Below are 19899 nucleotides of genomic sequence, written 5' to 3'. Positions count from 1 at the left end.
ATTGGGATACATGCGCCCCTCCACTTTTGATGACCAAAGGGTTAGCATGAACTACACAAGAGGTTCTTAGTTTGTTACTGGCTTAGAAACTCTACATGTGAACATACTAGAAATTATAAGAAAAAAAGAAATGGACTGTTTCTGTTTCACCCCCTTCCTCTCTCTGCCTCAGCACAAGCTCATACAGGGGGGACCTGGCTTCCTATAGCATTGTTGTCAGGAGGTACATTTAAATGCACTCAGAATGACCCCTCCTATAAAGGCAAAAATTTTATTTCTGCCACTGACAGTGTGTGCTGGGGACACTGGAGAAACTATCCGATCATGCTAGGCAGAGATCTGGAAGTCATCCATGGGTGTGGCCAGAGTCTTTCTGTAGCTACTAAACTGAATTTTTAAAAAGCCACACAGTCCATAGTGTATTACTCAGTATGCTTTGTCTTAAAATAGAGACCAATGTCATCCAATCCAGTGGTTCTCAAATGTTACGACAACTCAGAATCCCTAAGGAATCCTTAAAATTATCAATACTCAGCCTGCATCCCAGACCAATTATCCTGGCATATCTAGGAGTAGGTCAAGGCTCCATTGTCTTTAAGGTTCTGCAGGAGATCTCAACGTTCACTTGAGCTTGGTGATCAAATCCCCTTGTTCCCCAAGAGACAAGCAGCATGGGCACCACCTGTGAGCTTGGTAGATATGCGAACCTCAAGGTCCATTCCAGACCCACAGAAGAAGAATCAGTACATACTTGAACAAGATCCCTTCCTCTCCTTCCAGCTCATTCCTTTGTCCATTAAAGTTCCAGAAGTACCGCTGTAGCCCACAAGCCAAGGCAACCTCCAGCACCCAGCTCAATGCCAAAATTACCCGGGCACCAACTCTAGCATTGCTAAAAGTAGGGCACTGACCAAATATGACAAGGAGGGAAGATACAGAAACAAATGTGCAAAGAACAAACACAAAAGCTTCAAGAACAATGCAGTCCTGGGACGATTCAGTATGGAAAGACCCACAATATCCGCAAAGTACGTATTTTCAGGTGGAGGAAACAGATCATAAACGGAAACACCTAATATTTACTAGTCAGATATGTAGTAGGAAGGAAATCAGCAGGATTCTGTGATGAGAATAATGGAGTGTCAATTTCAATAATAACAATAAACACGACAATAATAATAGCCAGGCAATGGGAATCCGTAGAAGGGCTTTAAGCAGTGGAAGTGACCCGATATCATTTATATTATAAAAGATCACAGAATGAGGGGCGCCTGCAGGTCTCAGTCGGTTAAGTGTCTGACTCTTGATTTTGCTCAGGTCATGATCTCACAGTCATGAGATGGGACCCCACATTGGACTCCACACTGAATGCAGAGCCTACTTGGGATTAAATAAATAAAGAAACAAACAAACATTTTAAAAAATAAATAAAAGATCATGGAATGAGCAGTCCAAGTGATCTTTTTAAAAAGTGAGTCATATCATGTCAGCAAAGCATTTCAATGGCTTGTCTGCCAATCCAAAGTACAGCCAAAGTTGTCATCATAATCTGTAAGGCCTGGCACTACCCAATGCCCTCCCTGCTCCTCCCTCCTCTGCTCTCGCCACAATGGCTGGTTTGTCAATCCTCAAACCCATCAAGCATGATCAGGCCTTTGTCTTTGCTCCGTCCTGTGCTTAGAACACTCTTAGCCAGATATCCACATGCTTACCTCCTTCCATCTTGTGGGTTTCTGTCCCAATGTCAACTAATCAGAGACAGCACCCATGACAGACCTAGGTAACACAGCACCCACATGTTCCTAATTTTCCTATTGCTCTCTCTTTCCCTTACCCTGTTTCAATCTTTTGTAGTACCTATATTACCACCTAATGTTTTCCATTATTATTCATTCATTTCCTGGCTTTACAGAAGCTCTAAGGTCTTTGTTTAATTCACTGCTATATTTTGAGAATCTAGAACAAACCTAGTATGTAGTAAAAACACAATAAATATGTTGCATAAGTTCACTGGGAAAAATGAACACATGGCTGCTATGTGGAAAATGCATTAGAGTGATGAGCGGAAAGGTCAGGTGGAAAGCTACCACAGCAGAGCTGAGTACGGATGGTGTCTTGGATGAGGCAAGAGGCAAGAGAAATTTAGAGACAGGATTCTATTGGAGATTTGGGGGAAGGAGAATGAAAAGAGCACGTAGTTGAAATGAAATATGGAAGGCAACAACGCTCAGAGCCAGTCTTCAAGATGGCCCCCAATGGTCCTTGTCTTCTGGTACGAGGGCCTCTGTGCAGACCCTCCCACAGTGAAAAGGCTGAACCCGGAGGTTAGTAGGACACAGAAGAACTGATAGTGCGTGGCGTCCATGGTGAGGCCGTACATGACACTCTTGCTTCTGTCTTGCTCTCTTGGACTGGTGACTCACTCTAGGGGAGACCAGCCATTCTGTCATGAAAACACGCAAGGAGCCCTGCCTAGGCACCCACAGAGAGAGGAACTGAGGCCTCCGACCAGCCTTCCAGCTGTGCAAGTGGATCATCTTGCAATGGATCCTCCCATCCCTGTCAAACCCTCATGTGACAAAGCCCCCACCAGAATGTGACTGTGACATCATGAAAGTCTCCAAGTGAAAACAACCTATAGAACTGTGAGCAAAACAAATCTTCCTTATCATTTTAGGCCCTACATGATATCCTAATTTCCTGCATTGCAATGGACAACCAATACAACGGGCAGCAAGGGAAAGAATCCACTCCCAGATTTCTATCATTAATAGCTTAATGGGTGATAGTGTCACTTATCAAGACGGGAAAGACAGAGGACAATAATTACACTCATACTTTTATCCAAAGTCACAATAAATTATGGCTCACATGCTCTTGTTAAAATGTATTTAGTTATTCAACTCATTTTTTTGACATTTATTTTTGAGAGAGAGAGAGACACAGAGCAAGAGCAGGGGATGGTCAGAGAGAGTGGGAGACACAGATTCAAAAGCAGGCTCCAGGATCTGAGCTGTGAGCACAGAGCCTGATGTGGGGCTCGAACCCACGAACTGTGAGATCGTGACCTGGAGCTGAAGTTGGATGCTTAACCAACTGAGCCACCCAGGCGCCCCTCATTCAACTCATTTTATTGCATGTTACCGTGACACAGGCGATGTAGAAGATTCTGCAGGTACAGCAATGAATTCCCTCAAGGAATGAGTCTGCAGATGCACGACTGTGAAAACTACCTGTAACCTTTGTTCATAAATTTCTGTCTCTCCCAGTTTCTAGAATTGCTTGTAAAGAAACCATCTTTAACAGGGTAAGGGGTATGTGTGTGCAGATAATTCCTATGGTCTTCATTAGAAGCAACAAATTGAAAACAATCTTTATAAACAAGGAAGAATAAACAAGGAAGGGCCTGGGATGTACCAATGGATGGAAAATCCCTCAGCCATTTTAAAGGATCATGACCAAGGTTGTGCAGCTGTGGTAGACTCGGTTCAGGGTCCACGAAAATTTATGATCCCCTTCCCCAGGGCAGACTTGTCATTGAGGAGCCCTTGCTCCCCAGCCCCCAGCCAGGGGCTAAGTTTCCCAGACCACCCTTGCATCTAGTGTGGCCACACGACTCATTTCACAAAAGGTGAAAAATAAACGTGAGAATGGGAAGAGAAGTAACGCATGTATCTTCTGGGCTAAGGGTGGTGAGAAACATTTCTACCTCCCCTGCCTAAGTCCTCTTCCACCGACTCGGTGCAGGTGAGCACGGGGCTCTAGGAGATACGGAGCCTTGAGACGCAAGCCAAGAAAGAGTCTCTCCTCACCAGCAATATCCACACTGCACTACAATGTGGGTGAGAAATGACTCTCTACTGTGTTTAAAGGCAATGAAAATGGCTTATTGTGCAAATGGCTTATTTGCTATCACAAATGCTAGTTTCTTAAAGGGCATAGAAGGAACACAGACACTGCTTTAATGCTAAATCAAAAAGGCAGACTACAAAATAACTGATGCTATTACAACAATGTAAAGGTCTATGCGCTTTGGGACCAGGATTTGGAAAAAATACAGAAATAAATATGTACAATTTATTTGTCGAGTAGTTGAGATTATAGACCAACTTTTAATCGGAACTGAGTCTCAATGATTTCTTTTTTGAAACGGTACTGTATAGTCTAAGAAGGTTAATGTGAGAAAATCTACTTGAATAAAAGTTCAACCTTTAACATTCTGGTTATAATTAACAGAAGATTAAATTCTAATTATCTGGAAATTTTACCCAGGAAGACCTGCTCATTAACCCACCGACGCCAGAAGAATAGGTTAGTGCTGTACACGGTATATAAATCTAGTCGTGGGACATCTGAGGCCTGGCAAGGGCTGGAGAAGATATAGGAGACTAAGTGATAGAGCTACTGAGGTAAGACATGGGAAATCATTAAGATATTGTATTCCTTGTGAATGCTCACTAAAAAGTGACTTGAGCAGAGAATGATTTTATAAACCAAGTGGGTCAAATGGCCTATTCTGTGAATACCAGTCGGCCTCTTTCCCCAGCCACTCCTGTCATTGGGCAATGGGCTCAGGAACAAAGTGCCCACGGTGGCGACAAGCGAGGTTATGCATGGGCTCAGCAACATGCATTTCCTCTCGCCAAAGCCAACCTGGCTATGGCCACCACTGAGCGCCAGATCCACCACGGACAGAGACCAAAGCTGTGTCCCTAATATGGCACCATTCCCGAGGTGATCAGCTAACCGGCTGGTGGCGGATTGATTACATGTGGACCACTTCCATAATGGAGGGGAGGAGCTTTGTTCTTACTGACAGAGAGACACAGGAGAGAAGATGCATCCAGAGCAAGGGGCAGAGATCAGAGTAAGATGGCCACAAGCCAAGGAATGCCAAAGAACATGGGCGCCACCGGAAGCCAGAAGAGGCATGGAATGAGTCTCCCTTAGAGCCCCAGCGGGAGCACGGCCCTGCCGGATTTCGGACTTCTGGTCTCGAGAACTGTGACAGACTAAACTCCTGTGGTTTTAAGCCACCATGTTTATGGCAATTAGTTACAGCAGCCGTGGGAAACCAACACAAAAATCTCTCAACAAACGCAAAACCTATATTCATTTCCGGAGGCTCTGATGCAGCAAATTGCCATAAATGTGGTGGCTTAAGAACAAGAGAAATTGAGTCTCTCATAGTTCTGGGGGCCAGAAGTCTGAACTTCAGCAGGGCCACCTTCCTCTGACGGCTTCGGGGGAGAGTCTGAACTGTGCCTTTTCCAGCTTCTGGTGGCCGCCCAGCATTCCCGGGCTGGTGGCTGCATCATGCCATCTCTGCCCTTCCTCTTGGCCTCACCCTCTCCTCTGCCTGGCTGTTTCCTCCTCTTCCATCAGCTCAGCCTCTACCAATCATCCCAAGACAAATGCCAGTGGAAAAAATACGGTTTGGAGAACTGGTAATTGATCAAAGAAATAGAGCCTTTGGAAGCCTTTGTTTAAAGAAAGAGCACTCGCTTTCGAAGTTAAAAGACCTGGATATGAATCCTGCTTCTCTACCCGTGACTAGAACAAATCACTTCGCTTTTCTGAGCCTTCATGTCTTTATCTGCAGAGCCGAGAGGGTGCAGGGTTGTGAAAATTCACTGCTGATGAGATTCCGTAAAGAAAAAACCCCTTTGTGAGTGAAGCATGACACAGATGATGCTATTACCTTCCCCCAATTCCATCTCTCTCCTCCAACACTTCAGATTCATTTCTGGAAAGCAGGTTATCCCTTAAACAACCATTTCACTTTGCAAGAAAGTCCTAGAAATTCTCCTTGCCCCCCGCACTCCAATGTAGCTGACTGTTGCCGAGCAAGAAGTCGGTCTTCTTACATAAGGAGCGTCGGTTTTGCTTATAGCATTGGAGCAGGAAGCATCTGACTTTTATTCCCGAGGGAAGCCCAGACCGCAGCCCAGGGGGGTCCATGCCATGGCATTCTGCTGCTCCCTCCCTGGCCCTCCCACGGGGCCACTGGAGAAGGTGCCACTCCGTTCCCACATGGTCTGGCTTTGGCTGAAGGAAGGGGAACCAGGGTGAGCTTTCCTGCCACCGAGGAACATGCCTTTCTGTTCTCACTTGGAAAGAGGGGCCACGTGGACCCTGGTGCACGGTCACGTACACCCGCAACACGTGAGACACACATACGGATCCCAGGACCCACAGGAAGCCACGCGAACACTGTCACACAGGCATACGTGACACATGCACTTTCCCAGACGCACAGATACGCAGACCGCCACAGCCTGAGTGTGTTCCGACCTGGCCGGGACCCCTAAAGTCCTAGGAAAGAGCGCACAGAGCAAGGGGCACCATGCAGTTAGCCACATTTCCCGGGCACGGTTACTTAACCATCTCTCTGGGTCGGTCTCCCAACTTGATGTTGGGGGCTCCCATCAGTTCTTAAAGCTCACCTGGACTGCGGCATTACTGCTGCACCCCTGGCCGGGCAGAGCAGGTGCTGAGGGAATCGGTGTGCCCTCCACACACGCCACAGACCCGGGTCCTGAGAAAGAGCATTTATCCCATGAGGCTCTCTCCATGCCCTGCCATTTCCTTACACCAGGTGCCACGCACAGATAATTTTTAAAATCCTCTTCTTTCTCGTGGCTCCCTCTTTTCAGAATGCGAACAACGATTCTTCTAAATTGGATTTAGCCAGGAGTTTACGGTTTCTAATTAACTCAAAGTCCTAGAGAGCAGGGGTGTGCAGCTGAAAGCTGGGGCTAGGATCTCAGAGTAGAGGCAGAACTTTGACTCATTAAGTGAGTTGTCCCCAGGAACGTACCACTAATGAGTGCGGGATGGCTTTCACGTGCAAAGTACCTTAACTATGCCTTCCCCTGTATGATTTCCCTTTAGCTTTAAATAAATCCATTTTTGAAAAGAGTCCCAGAGCGAGAAAAGAAAAAGGAAGGATGACGTTCCTCAATACCCTCCTCTCACTAGGTCGTATCCCTGCAATTCACAGGGTGAACCAGAGATTAGAAAGAGTGATACACAGAAGTTTGCTTGATGGCTCACAGACAGCGTGTTGTGCGGGACCACACAGCCACCACCACGGCCATCTCCAGGGTGCAAGGAAAGCCACAAAGATGACTGTTTCCTGTCTTCTTGTTAAACAAAAACCAAAACCCACAAAGAAAGCCCAAAGGCAGGCTTTGTGCAGTGCTATACACGAGGAAGCAGGAGATGGCCAAGTGGGATCTGGAGAAATAACAAACTCAGGACATGGATGTGGTTGACCAAACATCGAGGGGCTCCCCTTTGCTCGTGGATAGTTACGTAGTTATAGGCCTGTTACATGGAGACCAGATGGGAACAGCGGGGCCCATCCTCAGCTTCCTGTCCCCCTGGCGGTCCACACACGCACTCAGGGGCTGGAAGGGGAGATGAGAGTCCACTCCAATCGAACCAAGATGGATTTCGCATTCAGTCCCCAGCACCTGGGCAGGTGCAGAGAAGTGGCAGGTTTGGCCCACGTTCTGCTCCTCAACCAGCTCCCCACTTCTCAAGACCTCATTGAGAAGTAGGCCATCGAGCCTTCCTCGGGGGCAAAATGGGGGTGGTGACATTACAACGTCCGTCCCTCCTGGTAATTATGTAATTCAGCACTTGGAAAATACTGAAATCTTCACCTTCTGGTCTAGGACTTGGCTCAGTAAAATAAGAAAGGGTCTTGCTGCTGTTTCATGAAGTGATCAACCCAAGTGAAGACCAGGATAGGAACCACTGGGTCTACCTGGGTCAAGAAGGCAGAGTTGAGTGCCCTGATATGATGTGAGACTTGGGTATCCAACAGGAAAGGACATACAAAGTGACCTTCCCACCTCCTGGCTATGTGGCTTTGGGCAAGATGCCTCTGTGTCCTGGTTTTATTATCGAAAAGACGGAGGGTGAGAGGAGATAATGTGGGCAAGACTCCAGTTCAGTGTCTGGCTCCCAATAAAGGCTCAAGGCCCTACCTCTGCTTTCCTTTTCCTCAGGCCATTTCTTAACCTTAGGTGTGAATTCCTTAATTCATACTAATTGAATGGATTTGTTTAGTTAACCTACAATGGTTTTCTAATTACAAATATATATAACCTATGTATATAAATACATATACATATATACACATATACACGTTCCCTTTTTGAATATTTAGGAAGTACACGTCAGCAAGCTGAAAATAAGAGGGATCTGTAAAGCTAAAAATGAGCACTGATAACTTTCTGTGTGTCCTCTTTGTATCTTGGTATCTCTGTTTCTCTCTCTCTCATTTATGTATTTCCACATTTTTACAAAAGGCATTTTTGTGTCCCCTACACCTTCACATATCCGGCCCTTCCCTGGCGTCTATGTCTCTACGTCACGGAATATTCTTAGACAACATGATTTTAGTATCTGTAAAGTCTTCCATTATTGGGGCGCCTGGGTGGCTCAGTCAGTTAAGCGTCCGACTTCGGCTCAAGTCATGGTCTCGAGGTTCGTGGGTTCGAGCCCTGCATCAAGCTCTGTGCTGACAGCTAGCTCAGAGCCTGGAGCCTGCTTCAGATTCTGTGTCTCCCTCTCTCTCTGACCCTCCCCTGTTCGTGCTGTCTCTCTCTCTCTCTCTAAAATAAATAAAAACAGTAAAAAAATTTTTTTAAGTCTTCAATTATTTAAATATACCATCCTTTGGGGCGCCTGGGTGGCTCAGTCGGTTAAGCATCCGGCTTTAGCTCAGGTCATAATCTCATGGTTCGTGGGTTCGAGCCCTGCAGCAGGCTGTGTGCTGACAGCTAGCTCAGAGCCTGGAGCCTGTTTCAGATTCTGTATCTCCCTCTCTCTCTGACCCTCCCCTGCTCCAGCTGTCTCTCTCTCTCAAAAATAAATAAGAAAAAAAAGCATTAAAAAAAATTTAAAAAAACAAAACAAAACAAACAAAAAAAAATACCATCCTTTATTGCCTAACAGTGTTCTTCCTCCCGAGGTTTTTATGTGTGAAACTGAAAAGTATTTGAGGACTAAAACCACGCTATGAAATCAATTAAACTGAATGTAGCCTGCCAATAATGAAATAGCAAATTCGTTGTAACCTGCGACGTAAGTCCAAGGTCTTCTTTCTTCTTTAACCATGAAGCGTCCTCACTAAGAAGCTGCCGAAGCCCGTGGGAAGGAGGGACAGGACCATGGCTGCACCCTTGTCGTGACCTGCATCCTTTTCTTTCGCCGCCCGTCTGTGCCTCTGCAGGGATATACTACGCCGATCTCCAAACTTGCCCGTGTGCTGAGCTCACTGCAGAAAGCTGTCCCCGCAAGACAGGATTCCTGCCCAGGACAGTATGATTTATATAACTTCTACTTCTTACTTCCAGCCCATCCAACTCCGGCACAAGTTCTATTTATTATCATAGAAACATAGGTCATTTGGGAACATTAAGTCACCTCCTTCAGGTCTATGCAGGCTTCAAACACTCCTGACATCTGGTCTACTCTCCTCTTGAATGCATCTAGGGAAGACGACATATATTTGGGGGGAGGGGGTGTCCTGTGCACATGTGCACACACACAAGCTATTTGATAAACTTTCTGAATGCTTAAGAACACTTTCAATCTGGCACCTTGATAGGTACACACAAAAAAATTATGTATATTATATATATATATATATATACACACACATACACATATATACATAATATATATGAAGCTATATATATAACAAAAAACTCAGCATCTTTGGCATCTTTATAGATAGAATATATGCTATGTATGTGTATATATGTATTCAGATATACCACTATATAAATATGTCTATACATTCCCATATATAGAGGCATATATATTCCCCTCAAAACTTGGTCTCTATAGCCATGTGTTTTTTTCCAAGTAGTTGTCACAATCCATTAAAATGCATTTATGTGGCTTTTTAAATAAATTCCATCAGACCTGTTTCTGTCTCGTTGGGAAATGATTACTGGCCATTTACTAAGAGCCCCCACTCCTCATACTCTGCTCAGTGAACTAAAGACCTCTGGCAATAAAAGATTTACAACTCAGCAAGATTAAACAATTTACTGTTATTTATGACAGCGGGGTCGGTCTGCATTAGCATCTGTCACTTCACATTTGGGAGATCCTGTCCAAAAAGAGATTCTGCCTCCTAACCAAACATTCAGCAAGGCTGCGGGAACAGGCGCCCCGACAAACATCCGGACCCAATACTTTAATGCATCTCTAGTGCCTACAGCTGTGCATTTTCAGACGCCTCAGCAGATTAGCGTGGAGTCTCTTAGCCTCTGCTCAGTCTGTTCCTCTTAGTAATCGCTCACATGGCCCCGTCCATTAGGCTGGAAAAGCCTCATGAAATGAGATTAAGATCTGGCTTCGGTAGAGGGGTGTTCTGCTTTAACACAGCATGAACCTCTGAAAGGTTTAAGGTGGGGGAAAGCTTTGGCACTGACTTGGCCAATTCCTAACAGGAGGTAATGCACAGACCCCACAAAAGAGAAAGCCCTTTGAGTTCAAGTCTACGCCAGAGCGGCTGTTGCCACATGGAGGTCCGTAGCAGGGGGTGTGTGCATGTGTGTTTGTGTGTGCGTGAGTGAGGCATGTGTGGCATGTGCACGCACCAGGAGCGGGGACAGATGGTCACTTCTGGAGTCACCACTCAAGCCTTAGCACACAGCATGGAGAACCAAAAGGCCAGAAGAAGCCTAACAAAGAACTGTGATCTCCACATCAACATGCACCTTCTGATCACTAAAGCCACTGAGACTATAATAAAATATACACACACACCTCCTTTTATTCTATTCAGAGGGAAAGAGTTTGGTTAATAATTGTATTATGCGAATAAATAACCACTAATAATCCATTACCACATTCAATCCTCCCAAGCACCCTGGAAGATGTGTAGAAAGTGGTTTTACCTTCCCGGGTTTTTTCCTAAATTTTGGGGGGGGTAATTTTTATTTATTTTTGAGAGAGAGACAGAGTGCGAGTTGGAGAGGAACAGAGAGAGAAGGAAACACGGAATGCAAAGCAGGCTCCAGGCTCTGAGCTGTCAGCACAGAACCTGACACAGGGCTCAAACTCACGAGTGGTGAGATCATGACTTGAGCTGAGGTCAGACACTTAACCACCGCCTGAGCCTCCCAGGAGCCCCTACCTTCCCAGTTTTTATAAAGGAGGAAGCAAATCCCAGGAGGCCAGGTGCCTTCTCCACGGTTATGTAAGTTACAAATGGTTGTGTCATGATTCTAATCCAGACCTCCTTCTTGCTTTCTTATTCTTTACTGATGTGTTGAATTACCAAAGCAATACACATCCATGGACAATCATGTAGTAGAGAAGTATATGAAGTACTAAGGAAGAGGATTCTCTTCCCCCACCATATGCATGCACCCACACACCCAAGACGTAGTCACTGTCACCTGTTGGCTGGAATGTGTCCTTCCAACCCTATTCCTATGCCTACGTCACATACCCAACAATAACATCACGCTGCCCATGATCCCCTGCTCACTGCTTTGTTTCATGGCCTAAATGGTCATTCACATCTTTTTCGTGTCCCATATAGATCCACCTCCTGTGTTCATGGGTTTTAATGCATCCATGGTGTGACTGTGTCGTAAGTTATATGCCTGTTCTCTCCCGTCACACATGTAAATGCTTACAAGTTTTTCTTTTGCAAAAGCTGCAGTGAGTATTCTTGAATGTAGACATTTCCGTGTTCATATTAAGAAATGTACAAGACAGGAGCACCTGGGTGGCTCAGTCGGTTAAGCCTCCGACTTCGGCTCAGGTCAGATCTTACGTTCGTGGGTTCGAGCCCCGCGTCGGGCTCTGTGCTGACAGCTAGCTCAGAGCCTGGAGCCTGCTTCCGGTTCTGTGTCTCCTTCTCTCTCTGCCCCTCCCCCTCTCATGCTCTGTCTCTGTCTGTATAAAAAATAAATAAAACATTAAAAAAAATTAAAAAAAAAAAAGAAATGTACAAGACAGATTCTTAGATTAAGGGGTTCTTGGATTATGGGCTAAATATTCCATTAATTTTGATACATGCTGCCAAACTGCCTGGTCAAAAGATTGTATCAATTTAACTTCCATTTAACATGACAATTTTTCAACATTCACGCCAACCCTGAGTGCTTTTTTGTTTTTTCAACTCGATGTATTGTTTTTGTTTCTATTTCTTCAGTTTTTAAGGAGGCTGATCTCCTTTGCAGGTGTTTGCTGTTGTCGTTGGCAAGATTTCCTCTGAATTTTCTCAATTTTTTACTAGCTTGGGAAAGCTTTTCATAGAGTGCATACATCAACCATTTGTTATAAAACTCTCCACCCAGTATTCTGTGGCATCTTTCATCAAATAGAATAAACCCTGGTCTTCTGATTTCAACTTTTCCCTTTTCATTAGAAAGCCCTAAATACAAAACTTGTTAGCCCTACCTAAAAAAGAAGACTCTTATTAGAGGAAAATAATAGAAAGGCAACAATTAAATATTATATTTGTGCAAAACACCTATCGGTAGGGACTTGGAAAGGGAAGGGAAGATTTCTGTAACTTTATGCCAAGAGAGAGGATTTCTTTGGGGACTGAATGTTCCTGAAAACGTTCTCTTCATACAAATACAAGCATCACTCTAAAATTCGACATCACTAAAAGTATAGGAGATGAAAGGTATTTAAAGCTTAAGAAAGTGTGGGTTTTAACAAGTCTTGTATATATCCTAGATATTTTCTTATTCATAATCAGTGAGAGTCAAGTCAGATAAAAGTACCTAAAGCTTTCCCTTTGGCTACGCAAGTATAAACAGTAAAGGCATATTGGCCAAATCTGCCCGTTCAGGGCTCACAATTAACTGTTAAGGCTCTAGGCAAACAAAGGACATTGAGCTTTCTAACTTCAATTTAAAATTCCCTGGAAAATTCAGACCTTTGTTTCCCCTTGCCTATTATTCTCAAAAAAAAAATCCTGTTCAAATCATATTACAGGATTCGTTTCCATTACTGTATCTAACACAAGAGTGGCTAGGGCCCAAAAGATGGGGGTCAAGTTAGTGAACCCAATTCGTATGCTCAGAGTCCTCAAAACTAGGCTCCCACTTCTATCCATCAAGTCTTTACAGAAACTATCAAAACTCCATAGTTCACGAAGAGCTCAGAGAGAAAAGATGCTGTCCAGGAAATTCTTAGGGCAAGTTTCACACATAATGTTGCTGATGTGTGTGTGTCTGTCCGTTCAGTAAACATCATTATGCTTTATCACAGGAGTTAATAAAGCAGTTTAGTTAAAAATGTCATCTGGGTCTCTGGACACATTCAACAAAGCTTAAAATAACCCACCCCAGCAACTGGGCGGGCCCAGCTGTCCACAAAACCTCTCCCGTTCAGTTTCCCTCCCCATTAAAAAAAAAAAAAGTGAATGAAAACCTTAAGGCTAGAAGATTCAGGGATGAGCTGACTGAACAGGAAAATGGACGGAACGAAGGACACCCTAAAATTTGCTATTGCTCAAATAACAGATTTCCCGTTTCCAAAACCCAGGGGCGGGGGTTTGGGAGGGGAAGCAAGATAAAGTTCTAGCAGTTTCTTTAGGGCTTTTGTGTGTATTACAAACCTGCTCTTCGGAAGTCTGGGCCACAGTAGCTCATTTCGTGCACCCATTCTGTAGCAAACAGCAGCGGAAAATACAGAGCAATCACCTTCCGGTTCTGTTTCCCTTCTAGAGACAAGACCTGAAGCCAGCCAACCCCGGGTTTCCAGATCCACTCCAGGAAGGAAGGTTCCTATGTTGAAACACAGGCTTCCCTCTCTACATCCCACACAGGGCCATATCCCACGCTGCCTCCTTCCAAAGCTGTTTTCCTTTGCTTTGGGGCCAAATTAAAATGTGCTCCCCAGATAGTTCTAGTAAGTGTCAAGGCCAGGCCATTCCCATTCTTTGAAACAAACACCTTTTCACGGCCCATTGGAACCAAACACGACCGGTGTAATCAACCACCTGGAAGGCACACCGAGCCCCTTGGTGACCTGGCCTTCTTCATTACCATTGCCCGTCAACTTCCACCTCTAAAAGATTTCACAAGGCCCTGAGAAGTTCTTGAATTCTGAACAGTGTGCTAATATACCCCTCACCACTGGTGATCATCAGACGGCCAGTGGGGCTAATCAAGAAATGGATTTTCTCTCCGCTAAAACCTGCAACAGAGCTGTACGCTGTTCTATTCAATACCCACAGTCAAATCATTACTTTGAGATGTATTTATTCATGGACCGTAATATATTCCCTTACATTTCTTAAAGCTACAGATGTTACGGCATGCTTTAGCGGCCCTGCTTCACGTGATCCCCAGGATAATTCAGCCATGCTGTCATACCCAATTTATAGACGGGGAAACAAGTGGTTTCTAGGTATTTCGAGAGGCTGAAGTGTTTGGTCTGCAACTTGCACGACAGAGCTCGGAAGAGAGTGAAGCTTTCAGCCGCCGGCGGAGCACTGTTTCCACCTTGCCCCCTTGTCTCCCGGGCCGAAGTCAGAAGTGAGTGTGGTTATCATATGAGAAACCTGGTTTGCCTTTGCCAAATATGCATTGGTGGTATTGGGTGCCCTACTTTAGTTAACTTCAAGTTGCTTTCGGGTGTAATGGTCCGGCTCCGTTAAAAAAAAAATACTGGATTTTAAATGTTAAGTTATAGAGCTGCGCTACCCAGTATGGCAGCTATTAAACACCTGCGGCTATTTACTTTTAAATTTTAATATCAATGAGGGGCACCTGGGTGGCTCAGTCAGTTAAATGACCTGACTTCGGCTCAGGGCATGATCTCATGGTTGGTGGGTTCAAGCCCCGCATCAGGCTCTATGCTGAATGCTTACTGGGAGCCTGGAGCCTGCTTCAGATTCTGTGTCTGCCTCTCTCTCTGCCCCTCCCCTGCCTATGCTCTGTTTCACTCTCTCAAAAGTAAATAAATATAAAAAAATGTTTATAAATTTGAATATTAACTAAAATTAAATAATATGTGATTCAGTTCTTCAGTTACACTGGGTGCATTTCAAGGGTTTGGGAAGCACACGTGGCTCATGGCCAGGGCTGATTACAGGACCTTTCCACCCTCACAGAAAGTTCTACCGGGCAGTGATGTTGCCGTGTCATCTCCAGAGACAGAGGACTCTAGAAAAAGTCAGAAATGTCTTGAGGCAGACACAGTGTTGCCATCTGTCCAGTATTAAAGGTATTTTAAGACTTAAAAAAAATATAGAACAAAAAGGAGAGAGAGAGAAATGCCCTTAGTCACACGCGGATCCGCCCCGAGGAAGGCAAAGGCTTTTATTCATAACGTAGCCATTATTTGCATTTAGCTCTTGAAATCTTTATGAGATTAGAATAAATCGACACCTGGAGAATCTAAACCCCTGCAGAGCCCCTGAAGCAGATGGAAAAGTAAAGAAGATAAAAAACCAATTAGTTACCAACGAAGTTTAAATTAGTAACAGAGTTTCACAATTCATTTAAACGATGCTCTTTACTCTTCATACTTAGTGGTTATTTTTCATCAGCTCTGTAGTGTAGGACTGTTTGTGCCTTTAAAAGAGAATTAAAATATTTCTGGGGACTTTTTAGATAGGTTAACAGAGCCACATAAAAATTACAGAAACAGGTTAAAAAAAAAGGTCTCCCCTCCTTTATTTACTAATCCATTGAAATTGATTACCTACAAACTCAAGAGTTCATGGAGATACTCAAAAGAGGAAAAGCAAAACAACAAAATTCACGTGTCATCAGTGGAAGCGGCTATTTCACCAAATCCTTATTCTGAAAATTGGTATTTAAAAAGAGGAGGAGGGGCGCCCGGGGGGCTCAGGCAGTTGAGCATCTGACTTCAGCCCAGGTCATGGTCTCACAGTTGGCAAGTTTGAGCCCCTCATAGGGCTCTCTGCTGTCGGTAAGGAGCCCACTTTGGATCTTCTGCCCCCCACTCCTTTCCCATTCTCTCTTAAAAATAAGCATTTTAAAAAATGTATTTTAAATTTTAATTTTAAAATGCTTATTATTAAGAGAGTGAGAGAGACAGAAAGATAAACATACATTCTGCTCTTCCAGAAGGATCTATATTACAGAATAACTAAATAACCCAGTAAGTGAGGAAAATGCCCAGGGTATAAGAAAAGGCTAGCCAACACATGTAGACGGTATTAGAGACTCCAAAAACCATTTTGAAAGCCTAATGAAATAAACCAGGCAAGCCGGGATCATTCACAGACGCTAAAACAAACGGGAAAAGGTTGATGGAAACGGGGTATTCACATGGCACAGACCTCACGCTGCAGACTACTGACTGGCTAGTTACGGGGGAAATTCTGGAAGATCGAGGCAATCGTCCCAATAGCCCACAAACAATGGGTCAACCACAGGTTGTTTCCTAACATGATATAACATGAATATACACCATTGCCTACACAGTTGTCTTGCAGAAAAAGAAAGAAGAAGAAGAAGAAGAAGAAGAAGAAGAAGAAGAAGAAACAAAGAGCCGATCTAATTAAACCTTTAGAACCAATTTCTTGTGTACACACACACACACACACACACACACACACAGGAAATATAGTGAAAAGTTAAGTGACACCATAAAAAAAATCAGAAAATTCCAGTAAGGTGGGGGGTGCGGGGAGAGGAGCTTTCTACAGGACCACCGCTCAACCTAGTCTCTTCAACAGGTCAGTTTCATTAACATAAAATAAAAAATAAAGAGGGAGGTATTTTCTAAATTAAAAGACACTTGAGATTAAAATAACCAAATGCATTGTGTGTTCCTTGCTTAGAAGAAACTAGTTTGAAACAGCAGCTATAAAAGATATTTCAGAATAATTGAGGAAATCTGAATGTGCACTGGGTAATAAATGATATAAAGAAATCATGTTTTATTTTATTTGCGATGATAATGATATTGTGACTATCAAGCAAATTGTTCTCAGTTTTTACAGATCCATACTGAATTTAGGGATAAAATGTCATTTTCTTTAATATACTTTAAAATACGTTAGCCCTCAAAAAAATGAAATAAATATAGGAAAAATGTGAACCTAGGGCATGGGGCATATGGGTGTCATTTATCTTTTCTTTCCAGTTTTCCAAAAGTTTGAAATTTTCATAATTTTATAATAAAAATCTTTTTATCCCAGAGTGAGTATATGTTTGAGAATCTATTTCAAACTCTGTGATATATTAAACCAAAGTAGGGCAGTCCACCATTTTGGAAATTCCAAACTTCTGTTCCCCCCCAGCAATTATATAATCAAAGAGTAACTGCAGGGTTTTTTTGTATATTAAACTGTTCAGTAAAATTAACTCTTTCTATCAAAACCAAGATTTTTCAGATACAGAGAATGCAGCCCACACGGTCACATTCAAGTCAATTCAAAGAGCATATCCATTCTATTTTTTCTATGATTTTTCTAGCCTATTTATGAATATCTAATGGGAAATTTCTTTTTTAAAGGCAAGGTTTTCAGAATCAAACCTCCGCATTCCTGAGTGTAAATCCACAGGCTGAGTCAGGGTCAAGTGCCTCCTCATCAATTTCCCATCATTCAAGACCAATTTGGCTTGCGGTAACCCCTGTTCTCCTGAAGCCAGCCTTCTGGCTAGTCATCTGCTTCAGCAAAAGTCCTCAAGAAGGGGAACAAAGTGAGGAAAAGATGGGTTAAAACTGGCTGCCTGAAACACCGATAAATGTTGAGCATTCCCTTCATTGATACACATCGCTTTTAGAGATGATACTTTCAGATCATTTAAGAGACGGTGCTTGTAGGTGGATTTTCTTGTCATTCTGTCCCTCGGGACACCCGCCAGGTTAAGTGTGACTCTATCTTAACCATTTATTAACACCTGCTGTCTCCTAAAATAAACCCCACCCTTAAAGTAAATAAAACGTATTTATCAGTGAAACCCACTGAAGAGGCTGTAGAGTCCTGACGTCAAGTGTGCCAAGAAATAAGAAAGCATCTTAATAATCTGCCCGTGCAAATCAACAACTGTGGCTTCACAAGTCTCGCCAGCGGTCAATAATTCACGTTTCTCTCACTTCCTGGAAAACCTGGCCCAGGAAGGAATATGAAAGCTGCCACAGCCATCCCAAGGTTCCTCATTCTCCATCGCTCCAGGAAACAGTGGTGTCAGACAAGAGTAAAAGACCATTCATCAACCTGTCTCCAGCTCCCTAATTCAAGTCAACCTCCATCAGTCCCAAGTATGGAGCCAGAGAGAAATACCGGTCTCTGTCTCCAGCAGCAGAGTCCGCTGCCGCTGGACATCACCACTCCACCACCCACCGCACCCCTCGGCTCTTCTCTCCCAATAGCTGTTGGGTTATTTTATTTTTTTAAAAAATCCACTTCCATCATCACTAAAACACTGAGCAAGGGGAATCATAGTAGACAAAAATGAAGCATGGACAGCCCTAAAGATTAAAAAAAAAAAAAAAAAGAAAAGAAGTAGAGAAAACTAAAAAGAGGGGAACAGGAAGGAAAAAGGGGATCCAACTGCCGACTAATTCATTTCTTTTTTTTCTTTAATTTTTAATGTTTGTTTTTGAGAGACAGAGACAGAACAGAGCAGCGGGGAGCAGAGAAAGAGGGAGACGCAGAATCCAAAGCAGCCTCCAGGCTCCGAGGTGTCAGCACAGAGCATGACACAGGGCTCAAACCCATGAACCATGCATGAGATCATGACCTGAGCCGAAGTCAGATATGTATAGACTGAGCCACCCAGGCTCCCCCATTCAGTTTGGGTTGTTTTGTTTTTTTATGTTAACACTCCTATATACATCTTCAGAGATTTCATTAAATGGACTATGCATGTGCACCTGACTGTATTAGCAAGACTGAAATTACTCTTTTAGACAATGTTGCCCCCAGAGACCCAGGCAGTGAGGTGACCCTCTTGCAGACATGGTGGGAAAGCTGCTGGGTTGTGGAAGGAGGAAATTAGGGGATGGGGTGATGCCAGAAGGCGTTTCTAGGTGTAAGACAGAAAGGGAGGAAGAAGGAGGAGGAAAACCCCAAGATCTGAGAATTCAGATGGCAAAAAGGAAAAAAAAAAAAAAGACTGCAGAGGTCGTGGGAGAACAGAGGAAAAGGGGATGAAACCAGAATGAAAGAAGAGGCACAGAACGCTGTCAAACGCCAAAGAGCGTCTTGCAGAGGAGTCAGGAATTGCTTTAAGAAAGTCATTTGCAAGCCTCATCTCCATGTGCTACGCCCACAGACACACACAACTATGGCCCAGGCTGTAGAGCATCAAACTGACCTCCCCCCATCCCTACCCTCATCAAATTAACAGTGAAGTAACTCCACTGGGTTAACAAGACACTTATACTAAACACACACACACACACACACACACACACACACACACACACACACACAGAAACTTTTAGGGTCCACTTTTGCCAAATATGTCAGGGATCCACGCTGGGGTGTGTGCGCGCGCGAGCGCTTGGGACACACTACTGTGAAATCTGGCGGAGCCAAAATTCAGGGTGGCAGGAGGGGACTGCAGAGAGGACACAGGAGGAGACAGAAGGAAAGCGGGGAGGAAAACTGGACGCTGCCAGCCTAGGAAGGAAGCGCGGGAACGAAGGGGAGTGAAAGCTCGGCACAAATCGTTGGGAAGGGCTGCGGAGGGGAAGGCCGAGCAGGACCGCGGGCAGGTGCGGACGCCGGCAGAGTCTGGGCGAGTGCGGGGCGCGCCGCGGACGCGGGGAGGACGCCGGGAGAGAGGCCCCGGGCCGGGAGGGGGGCGGCGGGGCACTCACCCCGTTGGCCGCGGCCATCTGCACCACGATCTCGGTGGCCGTCCTGCTGAAGTACCTGCCGTCGCTGCCCACCACCATGGTGCAGCCCTG

General features: G+C 44.4%; 1 protein-coding gene across 1 annotated transcript in view; it reads right to left on the bottom strand.

The window, feature by feature from the left end:
- Positions 1 to 19888, bottom strand: part of LOC115275970 (phosphoglucomutase-like protein 5) — a 35123-nt gene extending 15235 nt beyond the window's left edge. Inside the window, exon 1 of the mRNA XM_029919683.1 lies at positions 19810 to 19888. Within this exon, the coding sequence (XP_029775543.1) occupies positions 19810 to 19887 (78 nt within the window). The 5' untranslated portion in view covers position 19888. The remainder of the gene's footprint in view (positions 1 to 19809) is intronic.
- Between the last annotated feature and the right edge of the window lie 11 nt (positions 19889 to 19899).

Source organism: Suricata suricatta, chromosome 13 (genome assembly GCF_006229205.1).
Source record: "Suricata suricatta isolate VVHF042 chromosome 13, meerkat_22Aug2017_6uvM2_HiC, whole genome shotgun sequence".
Taxonomy (NCBI): Eukaryota; Metazoa; Chordata; class Mammalia; order Carnivora; family Herpestidae; genus Suricata; species Suricata suricatta.
Note: the sequence above shows the minus strand (reverse complement) of the source record. Positions and strands in the feature narration are given on the sequence as shown.